We start from the raw sequence: 26,058 nt of genomic DNA on the forward strand, positions 1-26,058 counted from the left end.
ATTACTTGTCAGTAATTGTTCTTACTTCTTTGGAGTGTTTCCATTAATTTTATTATTTTATTTTATTTTATTTATTGGATTTGTATGCCGCCCGTCTCCGCAGACTAATTGCATCATTTTTAGGCATAGTTGTTTTTACACAATTTCATGCATTGGTTTCATTTCATTCTTTATATCTAATCATGCTAGTTTGCTTGTGTTAAAAATTACTTCCCAGCTGGATGTGCTGTTTGTTCTCTTTTAATGTAATTCTTTCCCTTCCAGTCTAAAAATCTTCAGCTTAGTTCAGAATTTCTGTCCTTGAGTTGTTGATTCATTGTATCTGTTTGTCTTCTTACTGTTACAAATTAAAACTATTTCCGGACATAAAATCAACAGCCCTTTTGTTCATAAATTAGATGTGACACCTTGGCTGAGCAGGGATCTAGATTAGTCCCTTAAGGGAGTCATGAATTAGTCTAATGCTGAAAGCACTAACCCATAGCTTTAAGAAAGGTTATCAAATATTTAGGAGCAGAATTCTTCTAATGTCACTTCTAATATCTTGTGTGCTTCCCCCCCCCCCTTCTTTCTTTCCTCTGTTATCTCTCACCCAGTCAAAAGCTCTTCGGGAAAAATGGCTGATGCAGGGAATTCCTGCAAGTTCTCCGGCGGAGGAAGAAGCCAGGAAGAGACAGTCAGAAGAAGATGAGCTGAAAGTGAAAAAGCTTGAAGGCAACATCCATAAGTAGGTCCTCATCTTCTTTTTTTTACCTTCCGATAAATGAATGAGGTTCATTTTTTGCCCTCTTGTAAACTATACTGTCAGTGTATTGCAAAACAAAACAATGTGATGTAAAAACAAAAATGCTTGGAAATTTAAAAAAAACAAAAATCAAGGTTAATGACTTACTGACATTATCTATGAATAAACTAATGATTTCATTGGGGGATGGTTAAAAATAAGTATATAAGTTTTATTAATTACATTTATAACATGTGGTCTCCAGGAGTTACTGAATTGCAACTCACATCAGATCTTGAAATGTAGGATAGCTTGAAAAATAGTGCATGCTGCTGGACTTGTATGAATTGGCTAGCAATCTGTTTGTTGGAGAAAAGCACTCTTGTTAGCTAAAGATCAAGAAGAAAATGCATAAATAACTCATATGTAAAATAGGAATTCTGGTTGGACTTTGAAAAGGCCTAAGGGTACAAATATATATTTCTTGAAAGTAAAATCAGAGGGGGTTAGATTTGAAGATATTTTTATAGGATTGCAATGAAAATGAGAAAAAGCACTAGAGTCAGATTCATAATAATAACGTTTCTGAAATATCTTCTGTTTTTATTCTAATCTAGTAGAATATTGGAAATACATTATATAAAGTTGTTTAGGATAGTGCACCATCATCTTACTTTACAGTTCTTTGCTTGAAATGAGTCTTCGGAGAAGGGCAGCATACAAGTCTAATATATTATTATTATTATTATTATTATTATTATTATTATTATTATTATTATTTTAATGACTCTTTAGTTAGCACTTTTGTCACCGATTGTTGATCCAAGCTTTGGTAGATTAATTTATAAGCATGCTCAGAAAGACTCTTTCCTTGTTTTCATATTACGGTTTCATATAGTTATTCAGAAATTTGTATTTCCGTATCATTCATTATACGAATCCCTTTTTGAGAAAAATATCCAAGTAGGCAAAACAATAGCAATCTGAACAGAGCATTAATATAATGCAACATGATCTAGTACCAAGTCGTGTCAATGTTTTAAACTTGGTACTGTATTATAAACTGTGAAAGTAAACTAAGATGGAACCTCCCATGAGTTAAGATCAATCCTGTTAATTATTTATTTTTATTTATTTATTTATTCAATTTTTATGCCGCCCTTCTCATTAGACTCAGGACAACTTACAATATGTTAGCAATAGGAGTTTTTTAACATAGCCAGCATATCTGGGTTCTCATTTTACCCACCTCGGAAGGATGGAAGGCTGAGTAAACCTTGAGCCAGTGATGAGATTTGAACCGCTGACCTGCAGATCTACAGTCAGCTTCAATGGCCTGCAGTACAGCTCTCTACCTGCTGCGCCACCCCAGCTCTTGTGTGGACATAATTTATATTGATGACAAGATAAAAGTAATTTACCACTGCTTTGTCTTAGAGTTATTTTTTAAACTTATCACTTGTAGTTTGGAGCTTTGGGATTTTTTGATGGCCCCTGGCCCAAATATAAATTGATTGATTGATTGATTGATTGATTGATTGATTGATTGATTGATTGATTATATGCCATGAGTTTGGTGTCTACTCTTAGAAACCAAAATACATAGCTTTTGTCCATAATAAGCTTTCTCCAACTAGGTGCTTCAAGGGTCCTCTTAATTGACTCCATCCATTTGATGCTGCTTCTCTACTGTATGTTTTATTTTTTTGTCTAGTCATTGTAGACTTCAGATACCACTTTATTAATTCAAATATTAATTAAATCCAAACCTTCTTAACCTTAGAGATCAGCTAAGGTTGCTAAGTGCTGCTAGTCTTTATGAAGTGTATTGTTTTATTTTTAGTTAAACTCTTCACAAATAATAACTGAAGGAACTTGCAGAAGAAGAAAGGGCAGATTTTAAAACATTTTAAAATGGTTCTTTAAATGTATATCAGGACCTCAATTATTATTATTAATTATTATTAATTATTTTTTAAAGCAAATTAACTCTTGATTATCTTGCAAATCAGATAGGTGATAGAAAGACAGACAGTATATACTGGACCTTCCATTAGAGAACATGAGGGATATGTTCTATGTATGATTTGCCTTATTCTCTATGAGTTTATTTGTTGCCTTTAGAAAGACTGGAACTACAATTCAACTGCCAACCCACTCGGCTAAATGAGAAAACTTGTCTTCTCTTACATTAGACTCCAAAATATCTTCAAACTAGCCAAAGAAAGAGAGATTAGCATTGAAATCTAAGCAAGAGACACAAAAGAAGAAGAATCCAGAATAAAGAACTGCTTGCAGGGGTAAAATAGTGCAAAACCTCCAATTTTTAGGCAGACAATTGGTCCTTATAGACTAAAAAGACGAGGAATGAATAAAAGCAGAGAGCCATAGAAATACATAGAAGTACAACACACATACAATAAGAGAGAAGAGAACTGTGCAAAAAATGGCCTAAAAATGAGCAGGACACAACAAATTCATTGTAGTTGTTGTCACACAAAATAAAGTATTAACAGTAGAATCAGAAAGGTGAAGTACCATTCTTGCTATGCCCTTCCTAATTAATAAAGCAAAATGTTTTAAGATTAGAAAAGTCAGCACCTGGCCCTGTCTTTGATACTAGAATAGAATAGAATTTTATTGGCCAAGTGTGATTGGACACACAAGGAATTTGTCTTGGTGCATATGCTCTCAGCGTACATAAAATAAAATATACATTTGTCAAGAATCATGTGGTATGACACTTAATGATTGTCATTGGGGTCAAATAAGCAATGAAGAAGCAATATTAATAAAAATCTTAGGATATGAGCAACAAGTTACAGCCATACAGTCAACATGGGAGGAAATGGGTGAAAGGAATGATGAGAAAAACTAGTAGAATAGAAGTGCAGATTTAGTAGAAAGTCTGACAGTGTTGAGGGAATTATTTGTTTAGTAGAGTGATGGCGTTCGTAAAAAATTGAATTCCTCTTTCTTTCAAGCAATAATGTGTTCAATTTGATTTCTATATACTCTATCATATATACAGATTTAATTTTAATTGTTTGAAGACTGCATTAGTTATGAAAAAGTTACTGGAGTAGCAGAAATGGATAAATTGGTCCCCTGCTGAATTTTTATTTCTAAAACCATACAATCCAACATTTTCTTTCTTACCTTTCCAACTTCAGCATTCCAGTCTCCAATCACAAGCATGTTCTATCAATTTTAAATTGAAATTGATCATAGATGCATCTTTAGAGCATAAAGCCTACATTTGAATGATCTGTATGATGAAAGTATTGTTCACAAATTGCAGTCAATACTATTCAGTCATTAAATGCATTGTATGCATTCTTGCTATACCCTCCCTAACTATAAAAGCAAAATGTTTCTTTGTATTTCATATCCTCGATAATAAACAGCATGTTTTTCTAATTTAAAGTGTCTGATCCGCTGATGCTTAAGAGGTCAATTTGTAGTTGTTTCACTTCCTCTTTCCTGTACTGAGCTTTCCATGGTTATGCTTCTAAATATTTCACGTTCCTACTGTAATTCTGTCTTTGCAGCTTTAGATTTTCTTTTCCTGTATGGCAACATTAGCAACTAGAATGTCACAAAGTTTTAATCTAGGCACATCATAAATACCATTAGTACTCGAAAAGATCCTCAGTTCTTCCTCAGTAGCAGGTAGTATATGATCCAACTTGAGGGTCCCAATTTTCAGCAATATATTGTCAATAATTTTTTGTTTTCTTTCCATGTGATTTTCTTGGAAAAGATACAGGAATATATGTGCCTGCTTGTTTTAATTGGGCATGTGGGATGACCCCCACATCTTGGAGGAATACTGCTCAGAGTATGTTCTTTGCTCATCCCTGTCCACTATGATGAGGCAGCAAGCAGTACATGGTGAGGTACATTCTGGGGCTACCATCTTGCTTTTTCCTAGAATATCACCTTAAGAATTGTGCTACAACAACAGAACAAAGGATTGTTCCAGAGACACTGTAGGGGAGAAATGCCAGCTGCAATGCTGACTATTTTTTCCACACATAATTCCCCTGGAATAATGCCATAGAACGAATGGAAAATATTCCAGACTTGGCAAGAAAAGCAAATAGCAGTATTATTAGAAGAGTTAAGAATATGAGTGAAATTCTTCTGAAAGACTGTAGAACAAGAACATGACAAGAAGAGTTCCGTTAAGGAAACTAGAATTTTGGTTTTCTAATCATTATATTATAGAAGACACACTAAAATTTACGGATAATGGCAATGAAAGAGAGTAGAGAGTTAGGGCCTGACTTGAAAGCAAATATCCAGGGTGATCCTCTGGAAATTGTATATTATCAGAATGCTTTCCCTATGAAGTTGTTAAGTTCAGAGGGAGAGCCCTTTGAAACACCATCTACAATCCTATAATATTTAGAGAAGATGAATAATATTTAAAGAAGATTAATAATAATTTGTTTTGGGAGAAGGGCGGCATGCAAATCTAATAAATAAAATTAATAAAATGAATGAATGAATGAATGAATGAATGAATGAATGAATGAATGAATGAAAGAAAGAAAGAAAGAAAGCACTTATACTTGGTAAAGTCCTATTAGGGCACAAATAAGAAACATAGAAACATAGAAGACTGACGGCAGAAAAAGACCTCATGGTCCATCTAGTCTGCCCTTATACTATTTCCTGTATTTTATCTTACAATGGATATATGTTTATCCCAGGCATGTTTAAATTCAGTTACTGTGGGTTTACCAACCACGTCTGCTGGAAGTTTGTTCCAAGGATCTACTACTCTTTCAGTGAAATAATATTTTCTCACGTTGCTTTTGATCATTCCCCCAACTAACTTCAGATTGTGTCCCCTTGTTCTTGTGTTCACTTTCCTATTAAAAACACTTCCCTCCTGAACCTTATTTAACCCTTTAACATATTTAAATGTTTCGATCATGTCCCCCCTTTTCCTTCTGTCCTCCAGACTATACAGATTGAGTTCATTAAGTCATTAATGTAATGTATTCATTAAATAACTTACATAAACAAATAATGCACTATATTCTCAAAGCCTATGTGTTTTATAAATGACATTTTTATTGTGTGGGACAAAAATTGAATAAAGAAAATTAAATTTGTCATTCAGAGAATTTTGGATATATTTTTTTTAGCTAAGTTGTTAACTCCCATGTCTGGAGAAAGATTGCCTGGATGATTAAATATAGTAAAGAAGGAAAACTAATAGTTTCACTCCTCTAGGACAGGGTCGGCAACTGTCCTAGAGGGGGTTGTGGCATGGGGAGCATGCATGAAGTTTGCATCTAAGTGATTCCCATTTCCTGAGTCCAAACCTCATCTTTAATAAGCCACAGGAGAGTTTTAGTTTCGGGACTACGCTGCATTGCGTTGAAAAGGGAATCTCTAACGTCTATGGAGATTTTCAGTCATCCAGGTTATGGTTGTCCCAAAAATTCTTTTCCAAAAGGCAACAGGACTTTCTTGAGTTTTTCTTTGAAAATGTTTCACTTTCATCCAAGAAGCTTCTTCAGTTGAAAAGAGGAGAGAAGGAGGGAAGGAGGGAAGGAAGGAACTTTGGGAATCACTGGTGGTTTTGATCCTTTGGATCTGTTTGCAACCAGATATCTTCCAATTCATTTGGAAGGTTTTCCGCTTGGTCAAAAGTGGCACCTGCTAGAGATCAGGAGGTCCTCTGCCAGGAAACAGTGGAGGATTTTGCTTCATTCTGATGTTTCTCTGATTAGCTTTTACCCTGATAGCTAAATACCCAGATTTATGCTAAATCTGAGCCCAATCCATCAACATTTGTCAGAAACAAGGCAAGGCTTGATTTTAAATCTATACTGAGAGGGAGCTCACAGAGCAAGGGCAACCTGTCTAGAACTGGGCAGCTAAGGGACATGAGTGTTTTTTTAACAGTGAGGAGCATAAAGAAATGCCCACAATTTGGCTTGCAAATTGAATTTTGTAGAGGCACCTCTGCTGGCAGTCCAATCACTGAAATAAAATAGCCTTCAAGGCCAAATCACAGCTGGCCTGATTAAAATGAGATTGCACTGTTGCTGTTACCTAGTTAGATAATTAAATGTCTGCAAGAAAACAAACTTCAGAGAGCACCAAGGTCTGCTCAGAGAAAAGAGAAAGATGCATCCTAATCACTGTACCATTTAAAACAATGGTTTAAAACTTATTTTTGGATCTTTTTTACATTAACTGCAGTGGACTTTCCAAATTGAAACACTTCAATATATTACAATACAGTGGTACCTCTACTTATGAAATTAATTGAGTTGCAAATTCTCATGTACATGCTGGATTTAAACCTCTTACCTACTTCTACCTAGTATGATGGTTGGATTTTTTTTTACACAACACAAAGTAATAGTTTACATTGAACTTTCCTTAAACACTTTCATTTTTGATGGAGTATTTGCTGTAATTTCAGTTTGTCTCTTGGGATTAGTTTCCCCACAAGATGGTTTATGATTTTATGGAATAACATGGAAAACTGGGAGTTTACCTCTTCAACTTCCTTCACAGCACTTTAAAATCATGTTGAAAATCTGCAGGGTTTCACAATATGGAAATTCCCCATATTCCATTTAATTTGAATGCACAACATTGGAAAGCTTTATATTTTAAATACGTAAGTATGAATTACTATGCTTTGAAAGGGGGGGTGGGACTTGTATGCAGCCATAAAACATTAATCGTTAGTGACACATACGGATTTTAAAATACACACTTGGTACTATAACAAAACGTGGCAGATATGTTTACTTAATAACTAAATTTGTCAAGCCGTTAATTTATCATCAACGTCTGCACCAGCTTGCCAAATTTGGCACTAACTCTCTGTACGTTGTTTAACACCAGAGCTTATTTTTATTTCCTAGGTAAGAATTAGTCCTTACTCTAGTCCAGTGATGGTGAACCCTTTTTTCCTTGGGTGCTAAAGTGCACATGCCCATACCCATAATGCAATGCCCTCCCCCCATGCATGCACGCACAACAACCCCCCCCCCACATGCTGACCCCCACACATGTCCACAGGACTCACTGAAACCTCTGGACTTCCAGTAGACCCATTGGGCCATTTTTCACCCTCCCCAGGTTTCAGGAAAGCCTCTTGAAGCCTCCTGAAGGGGAGGGTGAAAAATGGGCCAAGGGGCCTACCAGAAATTTATTTCAGAAATTCTGGTAGGCCTGTTGGGTCTGGTTTTTGCCATCCACAGGCTCCGGGGGCTTTCCTGAAGCCTGGGGAAGGTGAAAATGACTTCCCCCCTGTTGTAGTTAGCTCTGGCCCTGCTCCTGCCCCAAGTACTGTGGATGTGGGGGAGACATCCGCATGCTGCAGGCCTGTTTTGCCCCCGGTGGAATCTGATGATGAAGGCTCCTCTGACCAAGAAGACATGAGTGACAGGGAGGAGGAGAGTGTGGCAGAAAGCTCAGAAGGAGATCAATTCTGAATCCTTGGATTCAGAACAAGAGTTAATGATACAGCCATGCTTGCGGAGAGCGATGCATAGGCAACAACAACTGAGAGATTATTATCAAAGAAAATGAGGCCACCTGTGGTTGGGTGGGGCTGTGGTAATTAGTGAGGCTGCTATAAATAGCAGCCTGTGGGTTTGACCATTGTGGAGGATTATCTGATCGTTGTGTTTCGTGACTGCTTTACTGACTTTGACTTTTTGTGTGCTGATTTCCCCCCGCTTTGAAACTAAACCAGAGCAAAGTGTGTTTCACTTTGTGAAAGAAGAAGGACTGTGAATTGCCTCACAGCTGCAAGCTAAGTATCACAGAACTGATAAGGGACTTGTACAAATTACCAGTTTGTTTGGAGACAAGTGCTCTTTGCTATACCAAAAGAGGGCTTGGTTTAAGTGAATTTTCATTATAAAGAACATTGTTTTGAATTTTCAAACGTGTGTGTGTCTGAACTTTGTACTTGTGAATTTTTGGGAGGAGTCTACCAGAGAGCCCGACAGAATACCCCCATTTTTTAAAAAGCCAAAAATCAGCTGACATAGGGCAAAGCTTCATGTGCCCTCAGATATGGCTCCACATGCCACCTGTGGCATACATGCCATAGATCGGCCATCACTGCTCTATTCAAAAGCTTAAGGTCCATTCAGTTTTCAAAGTATAATGAAAAAAATTTGTAAGTTTCATTAATTTTTTTCCACATTCCACATTTCTGTGTTCAGTTTTCCCTGATAAAAATATTTTGAAATATAATCCTTAATGTGAGAACTACATTACCGAATTGGGGAAAATATACACTGCTCAAAAAAATAAAGAAAACATTCAATACATCCTAGATCTGAATGAATAAAATATCATCATTGAATTCTTTGTTCTGTACAAAGTTGAATGTGCTGACAACAAAATGAAATTGATTGTCAATCAGTGTTGCTTCCTAAGTGGGCAGTTTGATTTCACAGAAGTTTGATTTACTTGGAGTTATATTCTGTTGTTTAAGTGTTCCCTTTATTTTTTTTGAGCAGCATATAATCAAAGAGGACTCTTGTATTTGTCCACAAAGTGCAAATTAGCTAATATTATTTAAATGTAATATTAAAAAAATGCAAATTAAATATTTTTCCAAGCTGAAATGACAGCTATAAAACCATTGTTTGTTTGTTTGTTTGTTTATTCAATTTTTATGCCGCCCTTTTCCTTAGATTCAGGGCGGCTTACAACATGTTAGCAATAGCACTTTTTTAACAGAGCTAGGCTATTGCCTCCACAATCCGGGTCCTCATTTTACCCACCTCGGAAGGATGGAAGGCTGAGTCAACCTTGAGCCGGTGATGAGATTTGAACCGCTGACTTACAGATCTACAGTCAGCTTCAGTGGCCTGCAGTACAGCACTCTACCTGCTGCGACACCCTGGCGCAGTCTAGATACAGCACTCTACCTGCTGCGACACCCTGGCTCAGTCTAGATAAGATGTATCAGAAGTTTTGGAGCTTTCAAGGGATACCATAAAACAGCTTCATGCTTTTCTCCCAGTGGGCAATCACAAATGGAAAACAGGTTTGCAAAAAGCTATCTTGTGTTGGGTTGCTCCATGCAATGCACCATGCAGTATATATTTCACTGTTAGAAGTCAAGCTGATTCTGTTGGAGAAAGTATAGTGAGGTCAATGAAGCTTGAAAATGGCGATCATGTGACCACAAGACTTTTTGACTATCATAATTGGGTGCCAGTTGCCAAATGCCTTGAATTGCAATCATGTGACTGCAGAGCGACTGCAACAGCCACAACATAGAATAGAATAGAATTCTTTATTGACCAAGTGTGATTGGGCACACAAGGAATTTGTTTTGGTGCATATGTTTTCAGTGTACATAAAAGAAAATATAGATTTGTCAAGAATCATGTGGTATAACACTTAATGATTGTCATAGGAGTCAAATAAGCAATGAAGAAACAATATTAATAAAAATCTTAGGATACAAGCAACAAGTTACAGTCATATAGTCCTAAGTGGGAGGAAAAGGATGATAGGAACGATGAGAAAAAAACTCATAGTAGAAATAGAAGTGCAGACTTAGTAAAAAGTTTGACAGTGTTGAGGGGATTATTTATTTAGTAGAGTGATGGCATTTGGGGAAAAACTGCTCTTGTGTCTAGTTGTCTTGGTGTGCAGTGCTTTGTAGCGACGTTTTGAGGGTAGGAGTTGAAACAGTTTGTGTCCAGGATGTGAGGAGTCTATAAATATTTCACAGTCCTCTTTTTGACTTGTGCAGTATACAGGTCCTCAATGGAAGGCAGGTTGGTAGCAATTGTTTCTTCTGCAGTTCTGATTATTCTCTGAAGTCTGTGTCGATCTTGCTGGGTTGCAGAACCAGACAGTTATAGAGGTGCAGATAACAGACTCAATGATTCCTCTGTAGAACATTGTTGTAACATCAAGTACTTTCTGGATAAGGTCTCCTGGTTCATTGCCATTATCAGTTCAAACAATCACTGAACAAGTAGTTGCTAAATGAGGATTGTTTGAATGTGGGGGATTTAACACAGTCCAGATACTTCACATATGTTTATATCATTAATATTACAATTTTTTTTATATCAGAGGAGAATTACAATGAATTCGTTCATATGTCCAAGCAGTACACAATTACTGATTTCAGGATATGCAAACTATGATCAAAACAAATTTAGTCATCAAGAGTCATTCCATTGTAACTATGAGTTGCCAGAGTCAAGGGCTTTATTAAATATATACGCATTAATGGTCTAATTGATTTAACAGCATTTAAACTTCTACTGATATTCAAGTTTATGAGTCATATGGCTATTGTAATAGCTTATACAGTAATGGATAACAGATACAAGGTGTTTGGGGGTATTTTTAACTGCTCAAAATTTACTGATTAAGTTGCAACAATTGTGTTAATCACTTCTGACTTCCAATAGCATTGGAATTATTGCAAGCACAATCTTACATTATTTAAATTTCCATTTAATTCATTTATCACAACAGTAGATTTGTGTTCTGCAGATAGTAATTGAGTTTCCTACTCATTTGAGGCAAACAGCAGGGAATAAACCTCTCTCTTCCTTCCCCTCCCCATCTCACCCTCTTCCCATTGCTCTTATATAGATAATCCTACTTCTAAGTCATGCAGGTTAAGGCATTATTTGCTACTTAAATGCATGTTTTACAATACTTCATTTTATGTTCGATAACATCTGATCTTGAAAAAGATGCTAACTCGTTTGAAAAAGACAAACCCTGGAGTGAAATTTCTGTAAGGTGAATTGAAGGAATCTTCCATTTTTTGGCTTTGAATGTTTCATACTGATTACCTGTCAAAACCTAATCAGCCCTTTTAAAAGTATTCCAATTCTTGCTCTGTTGAGTTCTTAAATTCAGTACTCATCGATGCTGCTTAATAAACTATTTATCTGGTTGAAGCTAATTTTTGAACTGGGCAAAACAAATGCAAATCCCTTTGTTCACCAAGACTATGCCTAAACTTTGGTCAGTTGTAAAACCTCAGCAGTTTACTTGGACTCAATGTTGATGCTAACCCTTGGGCTTATTTTAGAAAAGTGGCTCAACGTGGAAGCTACTATTCAATTTTTTGCATCATTGGGGCTCAAGAAAAGCTGCAGTTCTGAGAACCTCTCATATGTACAAGCAAGCCATTTGTAGCCCAATGTTCATATGTTGCAAGCTTCCAGATAGATAACAAACCCTGGCAACTGGCAAAATTAGGAAGATGTCTAGTGCCTGTTTACCATCACATTTAGCTTAGTAAGCCGTGAATTATGCAGCCCCCTTTTCATCTATAGTCCCTAAAAAATATGTTTTTTTAGACCTTTAAACATGTGCCAAAAAGTGCAGTTATCATGTGCATTTTAATAACCAAGTACAAATAGTATTTACCGCTTGCATAGTTGTGGATGACGTCAGTGGAAAAAAGGATCAAGTGTCTCATTGACTAGAATATGGTTACATTGAGCACAATGGAGCCCTACAGAGATGCATAATGCAGGGTGTCCATAACTATACAACAGGACTGGGGGGGGGTGTTATTGCAGAACATGCAATGCATTAAGAAAACACAGAGTCTGCACAGCACCCACTATTTGTGCCAATGAATGAAGAGTCCTTATGTGGTACATTACTTTGCTCAGGCAAAGTAGAGAATCGTTTTCCCAGAACGTGCACAGTGCAAAAATAACAACTGTGAGGAGGGAGGGAGTCTAGGGAGCACAAACAATCACCCTCATTCATGCCCAGGAAGGGGAAATCCACACGTTCTCTGTGATATCATTGTTTCCATTTGTTTATTTATTGTTCTCCTACATTAACAAATTCACGTTGCTGCTAAGTCTAATAGAATTGGCTTCATCTGTGAAATGTTTGGGAGGGCAAATCTTTATAGATATCTTTTTTTTTTCCAATTTTTTTATTATTTTTTTCATAAAAACAGACAAATACATACAAACAATAAACATAAAGTGGGGGTATATTTCCCCCGCTTCTTATGAAAGTATACATTCAAATATAGAAAAAGAATACATAATTAAATATATGTTAACTATTATAGTAAAAAAAGTTAATAAATTTGAATTAAAGTTTTACAGATCTTGATGTGAGTGTTAAGTAGGGTTAGTATAACATAATTACCAAAAAATACCTTTAATATAATCTTAATTACTATAGTAAAATAGTGTCAAACCTTCAATCCAAACAATAAAGCTAAATTCAACTATTATACATCTTGGTATGTTGCTTATACTTATACATACATACACTACTATATCATAATCGTCAAAAAGTCCTTTTAAACTAATATTAATATTATTATCACCTAGGTAAAAACTAATACAAAAAAAAAACAACTAAAGATATATCTTATTTTTTCTTATCTATCCATTTATAGACATTGTTCCATGTTTCATAAAATTTAGTATCCTCTTGATCGTTTAATCTTCTTGTCATCATATCCATTTCAGCGCAATCTAATATTTTAGCTATGACCTCTTCTTCCTTGGGGATTTCCTCCCCTTTCCAATTTTGCGCATATATTATTCTAGCCGCAGTTAATATGTGTATAATTAAATAAAAAATTTCTTTCTTATAGGTCTGATTTGTAACACCTAGTAGGTAAAATTCCGGGGTATTATCTATATCTTGCTTTATTATTTCTTTTAATATTTTTTCAATCATTTTCCAATATATTTTTGCTTTACCACATGTCCACCATTGATGATAATAAGTTCCTATATCCTTCTTACATTTCCAGCATATTGGGGATGTTTTGGGAAACATTTTTGCTATCCTATTTGGTGGGAGATGCCATCTATAAAACATTTTGATTTGATTTTCTTTTAGGGAAACTGATTTAGTCATTTTCCAATTGTTAATCCATACTTTCTCCCATGTGTCTATATCTATTTCCTTGCCAATATTTCTACACCATCTTATCATAGTATCTTTTAAAGTCAACTCTATATTTTTATGAGCGATAAGTAGTTTATATATTTTCCCTATCATTTTTGTTGAATTAGTGGTAATTAAAGTAGTTAAAGGATTCTTACTTTTATTAAAAATGTAAAGAGTTTTATCCTTCTGATATCTAGATCGGATCTGGGCGTAGTGCCACCAATCTATTATTATCCCTTCTTCTTGTAATTCAATTCTAGATTTAAGCTTCATCTGATCATTTAATAGTTCTTTATATCTATAAGTTATTTTCTTATCCTTTATAGACTTTGGAAGTGTTATTGCTTCTAAAGGAGCTAGCCAGTCTGGGATACTTAAAAAATGATTTTTCTTTATGTCTTTCCATACTTCTAATAAGTATTTCCTTAACGTATGCCTTTTAAAATATGAATGGTTTTTGTCCTTATCATACCATAAAAATGCGTGCCATCCAAACATTAAATCATGTCCTTCTAGGTCAAGTGTTCTTTTGTTATCTAAAATTATCCAATCTCTAAGCCATGTTAATGCAGCGGCCTGATAATATAGTTTCCAATTTGGAAGGCCAAATCCACCTCTTTCTTTAATATCTTCTAAACAATTCATTTTTATCCTTGCTTTTTTACCTTGCCATATAAATTTTTTAACTAAGTTTGTTAAAGTTTTTAAAAAGATACCCCCTGGGTTTATTGGTATTGTCTGAAAAAGAAATAAGACCTTGGGTAAAATGTTCATCTTGATTGTTGCAATTCTTCCCAAGAAAGATATTTTCAAATTATTCCACATTGCTAAGTCATTTTTAATTTCTGCTAGTAATTTCATATAATTATCATTTTTTAATGTTATTGTTTTCGCTGTTAAATTTATTCCTAAATATTTTACCTTTTTTACAGTCTTTATTCCAGAAATACTTTCTAATTTAGTTTCTAGTGTTTTATTCATATTTTTGGTCAAGTAATGTGTTTTGCTTTTGTTTATCTTTAAACCTGCTACATTTCCATATTGTTCAATGGTTTGTAGTAAGGTAGGAACTGTTGTAGTCGGCTCTTCAATTATAAACATTAGATCGTCTGCAAAGGCCTGGAGTTTGTAGGTTTCATCTCCTACGGTTAAACCTTTTATTTTGGGGTCCGCTCTTATTTTAATTAATAAGGTTTCAAGGGTCATAATAAATAACAATGGTGATATAGGACATCCTTGGCGAACTCCCTTATTTATGTCAAGTATTGGTAATTGACTGTTATTCAATATTATATTCGTTGTTTGTTTTGAATATATGGTATCTATTAGGTTAACAAATTTTGGGCCAAATCTCATTTTATTTAATTGCATTTTTATAAATATCCAATTAACGTTGTCGAAGGCTTTTTGAGCGTCCAAAAACATTAAAGATGCCGTCTTGTCTGGGTGTTGTTCATAGTACTCTAGTATATTTATTACAGTTCTAATATTATTTTTAATTTGTCTCCCTGGAAGAAACCCATTTTGGTCTTGGTGTATTATTCCATTTATAACTCTTTTGAGTCTCTCTGCATAAATGGCAATAATGATCTTATAATCTACATTTAATAGTGATATAGGCCTATAATTTTTAATTTTTTCTGGTTCTGTACCCTGTTTATGTATTAAGGTTGTCAGTGATTCTGACCAAGATTTGGGAATTTTTCCCTCAAGTCTACATAAATTAAAAGTTTCTAACATATGGTTTCTTATTGTTTCGTTGTCTATCTTGTACCATTCTGCAGGTATGGCATCTGGGCCTGTAGCCTTGTTGCTTTTCTGTTTTTTAATTGTTATTAAGAGTTCCTCCATTGTTATTGGTCCGTCCATGGTGGCCTGTTGATCTTCTGTTATTTGTGGTAAATTTGAAGCCTCTAAATAGTTAAAAACTTCATCTTCAATAACATGATCTTTAGCATATAATTCTTTATAAAAATTATACACAATGTCTGCCTTACCTTCTGTGTCATATTTTATTTTACCATCTTTATCTTCTAATTTTTGGATTAATTTTAATTGACTCTGTTTTCTAAGTTTATACGCTAGCCATCTGCCAGGTTTATTTGCATGTTCAAAATAATGTTGCTTTGCTCTTTTGATCTTTTCAGTTAATTGGTTTTGTTCTATAACTCTAATTTTATGTTTAATTACATTTATTTCTGTCTTTAGATCTCTGTTCTTAATATGTTGCTGCGATAAGGATTCTAATTGTTTTAGTTCATTTGTTAATTGTAGGTACTCTAATTTCTTTTCCTTATTGTGTTTTGCTGTATAGGATATTGTTAAACCTCTTATATACGCTTTAACTGTATCCCATAAGTTCTGTGGAGTAGTGTCTGATGTTTTATTAATTTCAAAAAATATTTTTAATTCCTTTTCAATCCAATCCTTATATTTCTTATCATTTAATATATACCTATTCATCCGCCAGTTGTTCTGTTTGTTGTTCATCGTCATATAGACCACTATTGGGTTATGATCAGCCCATGTATTAACGTCTATGTCGACCTCTCTTATTTGTTCTGCCACCATTTTTGGTGCCCATAGCATGTCAATTCTCGTCCAAATTTTGTGAGGATTGGAGTAAAAGGTAAATTGCCTTTTGTGAGGGTGTCTTTCCCTCCAAATGTCGCTTAGTAATAATTCCGCTTTCATTTTTTGAAAAGTACTAGGTAACAAATTTCTTCTTGCTTTTTTACCTTTTCCCCTTTTTTTATTGTCTCCCCCTCCTGAGTGGTCTAATTGTCTATTCGCGATAGCATTGAAATCACCTATTATCAATAAATTATCAATAGCTAAATCTATTATTGTTTGGTGTAAATTTTTGTAAAATGTCAATTGGTCTTCATTGGGAGCATAAATAGAAACAACCACTAGAGGTCAAGGTTCAATATCTACTTGTACAATCAATATCCTACCCTCTTTATCCTTGTATATTTGTTTGGAATTTATAGAATTCTTGACATACATCACTACACCTCTTTTTTTTTGGTCTGCTAATGCAGCATACATTTTTCCAATTTTGGGATTCAACAATAATTTTTGGTTATCTTTTTTAATATGAACTTCTTGTAGTATTGCAATCTGAACATTTTGGTTTCTAATTTTAGAAAAAATTTGCTTCCTTTTTCTTGGTTCGTTAAGTCCATTAACGTTTACGGAAAAGATTTTTAAGTCTTTATTCGTTGTCATTTAGTGGGTTTTTTGGTTTCTCGCTGAGGTTGAACTCTTCTAGCACCTTGGTCCTGCTCTATTACTTGGGCAGTTGCCCCCAAGTTTTCTTCTTGCTGGGTTGGTAATTTTTCCCCTGGTTGCTGTTGAACTAGTTGTAGTTGGACCACTTGTTGCTTACTTGCGTAGTCGGAGTGGCCCAAACCGCTCTGTTCAAGAAAGTACATGGCTTGTTCTACGTTTTCCAGTTTGTACCTTGTAGAACGCCATGTCAGAGAAAGTCCTTGTGGAATAAGCCAACGGTAAGTAATGTTTTCTTTGATCAAAATTTTAGTTAGAAAGTGATAATCTCTTCTGTTTTCTCTGACACTTCTTGGAACTTGCTTTAGTATCTTTATTTCTACTCCCTGACGTTGGGGCGGGGAGTTTCTTGAGTAGTGAAGTATCTCATCTCGCAACGCCTTTCTTGTAAATTTAATATGTATCTCTCTTGGAAGATTGTGCCGACGGATATAGCTATTCGAGATTCTGTAAACTTCATCGATTTCTCTCTGTAAAGCTATGGGGTCCTCTTGAAGTATACCTCCAATAATTTCCGCCATAGTCACTTTTAAGTCTTCATCTTTTTCCTCTTTTATATTCTGAAATCAAAGTCCGTACGAAGCTCGTTGCATCTCCAGCTGGATAATAGATTCATCATATCTTTTATATCTCTCATCGGCTCTCCCTTCAAGATACTCCATTCTTTTCTCATTTTTATCAGATTGTTCTTCAACTTTTTTAACTCGGTCGTCACTTTCTTGAAGTGTTTGTTGGATCTGCTTTATCTGATCTTTCATCTCCCCCATATCAGCTTTCATTTGGGCCATCTCCACTTTAAATTCTGCCAAGTCAGCTTTTATGGCTTCTCTTTGTTGTGTTGCCTCCTCCTTTATGGCTTCTCTTTGTTGTGTTGCCTCCTCCTTTATGGCCTCTCTTTGTTGAGTAGCGTCTTCTTGTGATTTGACCATGAAGTCCTTCAAAGTATTCAAAGTCTCATGTATAGTTGCAAGATTGGACTGCATTGTTTTGTCTTTGTCCTTGTCTTTGGTAGACATAGTTAACACTTGATGCGAAGGAGAAGAATGCGGTGAGACTTGTGGAGATAGAGTAGTTGGTGTAGTTTGTTTTTTTGTTGTTTTAACAAGGGTTGAGGTGTGGGACATTATCAAGTTAGAATCCACTATTTCAAATTTTAAGGTTGGTTTCAATTTTATATGTAGTGAAAAGGAAAAGAAATTACTATAAATTCCAAATCTGTTCAATATATTTTGTTTTCCTTATAATATGGCTATATCAATTCAATAACAGTTCAATTAATAACAGAATTCAAAAAAAAAAAGAAAGAAGAAGAAAGAAAAGGAAAAAGAAATATTGTTATTTAGTACCACAGAACAGAAGAACAGGTGCCTTTTCAAGTAAAAGGAAGACAAAAAGTAAAAAAAAAGGGAAGGAATATCAACTATATATAGAAAACAAAAGAAAAAGAATTGGAGAGGAAACTTTAGGAGGAGGGAAGAAAAAAGAGAAAGGAAAAAAATGAAGTAAAAAGAGTTGTTCAAAAAGAAAAGGAAGGGGGGTAGTATTTTAATTCAACTATTTAGAATAGAGCAGGAACCCAAGGTTTTTTAACAATGCATGTAGTTCAAACCAAGCTTCTTCTAGTAATAAAGATATCCAAGAATAGGGAAGAAAGTCAAAGAGAAATCAGGGGGAAAAAAGCAGATAATTATTCAAAGACACAATAACAGTATTGTATACTTAAGTTCTTCTTATAAATCCTGTAGTTTTGCTAGGAAGTGAAGATGAAAATCCAAATCTCAAAGGACAAATTTATATTTGATGTCAATTCAAAATTCAAAGAGTAAAACAAATCCAAAGCTTGCTTGTGTTCAAAATGAAGTCAGTTTATTTTCCAAGTTCAAGACAGGAACAAAGAACAAAGAAACAGATCCCAAGATGGAGTCAAGTTAATTTCGGTGCAGCAGGCAGATGTTAAACCAAAGAATTCTCAGCAGATAATCCAAAAGGTGTCAGCAAGTAATCCAAAAGGCTCAGCAAGTATTCCAAATAGGTTAATCCAACAATAAGTAATCCAAAAAAGAAGTGATTTCAATCTCTTGTAGATTCCATTTAGTTCATAGTTATTAAGTTATTTCATATTGTAAAAAGGAGCAGCAGAAAAAAAAAAAAAGGCAGCAAAACTGTATTCCTCCGCTTCAGAAATTAAGTCCAGAACATTATGATTTTAAAAATCTATCAACAACAAATTCTGATCATCACTAGGAATTTCCTTTAGCAGTTAAAGTTTTCTAAATAGTCATGTCAAATTTAAACTATTTTGTTAAACCATAAAGTCAGTAAATTATTTTATAGGTTCCAAAGTTCGCGTTCAAGATGGAAAAGTAAAAGTGAAAAAAAGAATTAGATCCGGCTGTTATTTGCGGATGGGTTTAAACAAGAGAAAACTTTCACTTTCGCCCTAGAAAAAAAAAACTTTTACTTGGAACTTTTACGATCTTCTGGCTTTAAACACGAAACAGAATAGAGGTTTTTACCTTAGGTCCTTTGTCTGCTATATTCTTTTCCAATGTAGATGTAAATATTTGTACTTTCGCTTCTTTGATTTTTATTCTTCCCACTGAGTGAGGGGAGAAAGCGCTGGCCGGTCCTCTTAATCAAAGAGGAGCGGTTCTCCCGTCTCCGAAGCTGCGGGACGAACCGCTGCCTCCGGAGTCCTGGCGATGGGTCCTCGGGCAGAGGAGAGTCCCCTGTTCATGGATCGGGCCATCCGGGCCCGATCCGATCGCAAATGCGACCTTCGGAGGGGGTAGAAAGGATTCGCCTGGCAGAGCCCTGCCAGACACGTCCTGCCGCGATCTCCACCAAACCGGAAGCCCAAATCTTTATAGATATCTTGGGACGCTCTGAAATATTAGATTAACATCAGCAAGAAAGAAAACACTGTGGGAAATTAGTTGCCCAGGGTTATACCAGTACTGCTGGAAACGTCTTAGGAAGCAGAATTTCTAACGATACAGAAAATTCTGTGTATGTTTGAGCAAAGAGCTGTTAAATCCCAAGTCCGACCTTGCCTGAAACAGATCAAAGGCCCATAGTAGTCTTGGTGGCAGAGCTGTGTGCAGGATCTCATGCCTTTTGAATGCCATGCTCAAAACAAAAGCAAATCATTCATCCATCTGACATATTGAATTGAATTGAATATATTTGTTTGTTGCATTTATATGGCGCTCACTCCAAAATGGACTCTGAGCAGCTAAGAATAGTTATTTATAACTATACAAGTAAAAAGAGCCATAAATGCATCAATAAAATCTATAGTGCCATAAAACTACTATATCATCTATAAAGAAAACATGCGTACTAACAGTCAATCCTAATTCCAGGCCTGCCAGAAAAGACAGGTCTTAACGGCTTTCCGGAAGACCAGTAGGGAGGAGAATCCAAAATCTGATCACAGCATACATATTGCTCCCTCCTTTATTTCTCCTCAGAGCAGCTAAGAGTGATCGAGTGAATCTCTGTAACTGTGTACTGGAATCTAGTCTTCTTGGACACAGTATTAATAGCAGAGACCTTCAAATTTCTAGGTTCTACCTTATCACAAGATCTAAAATGGACACCTAACATCAAAAACGTCATAAAAAAAACACAACAAAGAATATTCTTTCTGTGTCAACTCAGGAAGTTCAAACTGTCCAAGGAGCTGCTGATACAGTTCTACAGAGGAATGATTGAGTCTGTCATCTGCACCCTCTATAAGTTTCTGGTTTTGTTCTGCAATCTAACAGGACAGACACAGACTTCAGAGGATACTCAGAACTGCCGAAAAAACAATTACTGCCAACCTGCCTTGCATTGAGGACCTTTATACTGTACGAGTCAAAAAGAGGGCTGGAAATATATTTACTAACTCCTCGCATCCTACCCTCAAGGTGATGCTATAGAGCAGTGGTTCTCAACCTTTCTAATGCCGCGACCCCTTAATATATTTCCTCATCTTGTGGTGACCCCAACTATAAGTTTAGCGCCAATTCTTCCAACAGATCTTTAAGCTGATTGGCAAGAGGTCAAAGGGACACCCCCCTGTAAACACCTGATTGGTTGGATTGTAAAAATATGTTCCGAGATGCCAGAATAGAAGCTTTAGTTGCTAACACCACAGGAAATTTGTCTTTTCACATGGTCTTAGGCGATCCCTGTGAAATGGCCGATCGACCCCCAAACAGGTCCTGACCCCAAGGTTGAGAACCACTGCTATAGAGAACTGCATACCAGAACAACTAGACAAAAGAATAGCTTTTTCCCGAACGCCATCACTCTGCTAAACAAATAATTCCCTCAACACTGTCAAACACTACTATTAATTTTGTCATCATTCCCATCATGCATTTCCCCCCACTAATGACTGTATGACTATAACTTGTATCCTTACAATCTACATTGACTGGTTCCTAATATGATTTGATTGCTTATTTATACCTGGACTATCATTAACCAGCTCCCCCCTGAGATTAGAATTGCCCCTACCCTCCTTGCCTTTCGTAAACACATCTGCTGTCAGGCATGGGGAAACTGAAATAACTTCCCCAGGCCTATATTGTTTATGTATGATGTGTTGTGTGCATGTTTTTAAATTATGGGTTTTTAGTTTAAATTATTAGATATGTATTACATATTGTTTTGCTACTATTGTTGTGAGCTGCCCTGAGTCTATGGAGAGGGGCGGCATACAAATTTAATAAATAATAATAATAATAACAACAATAATAATAATAATAATAGTGTTGTACCTTATGATTCTTGAAGAAAGTATCTTTTCTTTTATGAACACTGAGAGCATATGCACCAAGACAAATTCCTTGTGGATCCAAACACACTTGGCCAATAAAAAAAACCTGTTCTGTTCTATTCTATTCTATTCTATTCTATTCTTCTCTACTCTACTCTACTCTGGTTCATCATGTTGACTGCTTGACTCGTTGGAGAAGGATGCTGGATTGTTTATTTTATTTTATTTTATTTTAATTTATTTTAATTTATTTATTTATTTAGTTAGTTAGTTAGTTAGTTAGTTAGTTAGTTAGTTAGTTAGTTAGTTAGTTAGTTAGTTAGTCCAATACACAATACACATTGAAGAGAATAGACAAGTAGTAATATATATAAAGAAAAGGGTAGAATAAAAGATATAAAAATAGGGGAGAAGATATATGAAAGGGAGAAAAGATATATGAGATAAAGGAGAGACAATTGGACAGGGGACGGAAAGCACACTAGTACACTTATGTACGCCCCTTACTGACCTCTTAGGAGCCTGGAGAGGTCAATCGTGGATAGTCTAAGGGAAAAATGTTGGGGGTCGGGTTGACACTAACATGTCATGGATTATCAGCACAACTATTATTCTTACTCCTCCACAGTATTCAGCATTCAGCTGGCATCTCAAATAATAACCAAGATGCAAATCAGCCAACCTCTTTGTGTCATAAAAATGTGATTCAGGATTCCAAGAAAAAAGGGTATAGCTTTAAAAATGGGGACTTAACCTATCTTTTTAATTGCTTGTAGCTTTCATTCAAATTTCTTTCTTCTTTAAAACAATGTGAATGTTGTGAACTTGCATTCAAACATGTCCTATGCTATAAAGAGCTAAAGTAAACAAAAATAAACATGAACGCTGAAGAGAAAAATAGGTAGATCACACAATTTTTATTGCAACTTTTTTGCTGCAGATGCATTTGTGGCAAGATGCAGAAGGATGTCTTCAGCTGAACAATAGCAATTCCATGATATAAATATAGGATGGATAAGAATGTGAAATATATACATATATATTTGTTGAACTTCATAGATATGTATGTGAACATGTTTTATCTATCTGTAGTGACATAGATACGGAAATTTGTCTAGTACACACATAGTACTCTCTTCCAAAATTAGAAAACTATTTGGTTGGCTTGTGCTGAGATTTCTTGGCTCAAAATTCACTGGCGGCAAAGCTGATATCTGAGTATAATAAATATATGTTGCCTACCTCTAGGGCTACAGAATGATATCAAGTCTGAGATTAAAAGTGCACTAAGCAGTCTTCTTCCTTCCCTCGGATTAGGTGAGGTAGAAAATCAAGTGTGTTAATAGTTGCTTAACTGTCCTCTTAAATCAATGACTAACTGGCTTCCAAGGAGTAATTTCAGAATGACATGTAAATGTGTGAACTTGAATTATCTGGCTTCTTGCAGTGGAGCCTGAATAGAGTTCAGAGAGGCTCAGTGGATACCTTCTGCAGCTGCCTATAAAAAAATGTTTTGCTAAATTTAGGAACCATTCCAGGTGTGGCAGCTTGTAAATAATTGCTTGTGAATTATCACAGACATCAAAAGGCCAGCTGCTTCAACAATGCTTCAAAGGACGTTTGTAGGACTGAACACTATAAGTTTCTCTATTGCTAGTTTTTCATAACTTTCTTTGTTTATCAGTTTGGCTGTTAAAGGACTGTATGTGTGAAATGAGTGTATGACAATTCGCCACAGCCAACTCATCACAAGAAAATTCACTGTGGAACAAGAGTTACACTAATACCATAGATGATGGAATAAAATCATTTTTTAAAAAGGATACAAAAGGAGGTACAGAAAGAAATGTAAATGGCAAAAATTAAAATATTTTTAAAGTTATTTTAAATAATTAAATTTAATTGTCAAATTGTCCCACGGCGGGTTGGCTGTGGTGAATTGGCCATGGCAAGTTGTCCCATTCCCGTGTGAAACAATTCTAGGAAGCATAGAAAAATGGGCTGCGCTTCATGTTCAGTCTCCAAAAGAAGGTTCGGTGGACATAAGAATGCAAACGTAACTACTCTGCAACATCCTTATAAAAGCAACCACATCTGGTTCCACAATTCTACAGCAGTTGTTATATGAATCTGGGGAAAGATGTGACTGCATTGAAGTGTTAAAGAAAGTTGCTATATATCAACTTTTTCCCTTGGTGCCGAAAGTGTTTGCATGTGCACTGTAGCATGTCGTGAGTGCCCACACCCATAATGCAATGCCCTTCCCACATGTCCCAGCGCCCGATAAGGTCCCACAGAGTTGGCCTTCTCCTGGTCCCATCGATTAATCAATGTTGTCTTGCAGGCCCAGGGGAAGAGCCTTCTCAATGGTGGCCCCTGCCCTCTGGAACCAACTCCACCCAGAGATCAGAACTGCCCCCACCCTCCTTGCCTTTCGTAAATTGCTTAAGACCCACCTTTATTGACAGGCTTATATAGTTTATGTATGGTATGCTTGTGTTGTATGATTTTTAAATGATGGGTTTTAGATAATTTTTAATATTAGATTTGTTACATTGTATACTGTTATTATTGTTGTTGTGAGCCGCCCCGAGTCTTCGGAGAGGGGCGACATACAAATCTAATTAATAATAATAATAATAATAATAATAATAATAATTATTATTATTATTATTATTATTATTATTATTATTATTATTATTATTATTATTATTATTATTATTATTATGTCAGTACTCACAGCAAACGAGATCACTATGCTGGATTTCGTATTTCATCACCAGTCGGGCGCTTCCCAGGCACCTAGGACTGCGTGATGTAGCAGCGAATTATGTTTGCCGATCCCAGTAAAGCGGCCTTTTGCAATTGACAGATGGAGATTTTGTCAATTCCAATGGTTTTCGAATGTCCGCTGAGATCCTTTGGTACTGCACCCAGTGTGCCAAGTACCACTGGGACCACTTTCACTGGCTTATGCCAGAGTCGTTGCAGCTCGATTTTTAGATATTATTATTATTATTATTATTATTATTGTTGTTGTTGTTGTTGTTGTTATTATTATTTCCTTCCTCCATGCATGCGCGTGACTACCCCCTCCGGGTTTTGGCCTTACATCCCAAAACAGCGGTGGAAGGTGGGAAAAGCCTCCCATCCCCAAACAGAGCTGGGAGTTGGGGCAAAGCGTCCTGTCCCCAAATGGAGCTGGAAGGGAGGGAAGCCTTGCATGCCCAAACAGCACTGGGGTGGAATATCCAGAGCCCTGGGAAGGCATGGGCTGCAGAAAGTGAGGAGAAAGCATTCGTGTGTCGGACCCAAAAATCAGTCGACTAGTGGGAGGCACATGCACATGTGCACTGGAGCTGAGCTGGTCAACAACTCGCGTGCCTGCAGAGAGGGCTCCACGTGCCACCTGTAGCACGTGTGCCATAGGTTCCGGTTCCGGTTTGAGCGGTGGGGAGATGGTGGGTCCGCCGCTCCCTTGAACAACGGTTTATCATCGGAAATGGTGGTCCAGGATGGAAAGTTGTCGGTTGTCGCTGTTGCTGCTGTGCCCCCAACTGCAGAGCTCTGAAGCTGGGGCCGGAGGCGCGTGGGTGACTGCGGAGCGACCAGCTGGGACGCGGAACCAGCTGGGACGCGGAAGATGGCGGCGGTGCCTGGCGCGGAGTTTTTGACATCGGAGGGAAGAGAGCCGAGAAGATTCAGAGCGACTGTCGGGCCGAGCCCCCCGACCCGGCCCGACAGATGGGAGCAGACAGTGCCGAGATGGTGGGGGCCGGGGGGGTGTTGTAGGCACCGAAAAAGACCGCAGCGTCGAGAGGTGGTTGACTGGGACGCGGAAGATGGCGGCGGTGTCTTGCAAAAAAGCTAAGAAACATCGGAGAAGGAGGAAAGGAGGAAAGTGGATGGTGCTAAAAGAACGTGGAGCGTGGTGTGTGGGGCTAATGATGAACTGACCCCCCCCCCCCGACCTGGTGAGTGAGAGTGACCGGCGTCAAGGCGGAGAGAGACCAGGGGAATGGAGCGACCTGTTACCAGTGAAGGATAATTGCAGGTGGGGTATATTTGGAAAGAACAACCCCCCCGCCCCCCCCCCCCTTCCTGCATGGCACCAGCGGGTGAGAGCTGCTGGTGCCAAGGGAAGATTAGGTGGGAAAGACTGTGGAGACGGGCTTGCTGGACGATGGAATCACTGAGGAGAGTGTGAAGGATGGGACTGGTTGCTTGGGACCGATATGGCCAATTGGCCAGGGACATTGCTTATATTAACTTTGCAAATGACTATCTTGGTTTGTCCCCCCCTCCCCCCCCCTCCTGGCTTTCTGGCTTCTATGCACTTTACAGAAGATCC

At 36.7% G+C, this 26,058-nt stretch overlaps 1 protein-coding gene across 4 annotated transcripts in view; it reads left to right on the forward strand.

Annotated features, from left to right (window-relative positions):
* The window catches only part of PALM2AKAP2 (PALM2 and AKAP2 fusion), a 348,527-nt gene that overhangs the window by 84,801 nt on the left and 237,668 nt on the right, over positions 1-26,058 (forward strand). For all 4 annotated transcript variants that reach the window (XM_070742416.1, XM_070742413.1, XM_070742415.1 and 1 more), the window contains exon 3: positions 597-727. In XM_070742416.1, coding sequence (XP_070598517.1) covers positions 597-727 — 131 coding nt within the window. The remainder of the gene's footprint in view (positions 1-596; positions 728-26,058) is intronic.

Source organism: Erythrolamprus reginae, chromosome 2, assembly GCF_031021105.1.
Source record: "Erythrolamprus reginae isolate rEryReg1 chromosome 2, rEryReg1.hap1, whole genome shotgun sequence".
Classification (NCBI taxonomy): domain Eukaryota; kingdom Metazoa; phylum Chordata; class Lepidosauria; order Squamata; family Dipsadidae; genus Erythrolamprus; species Erythrolamprus reginae.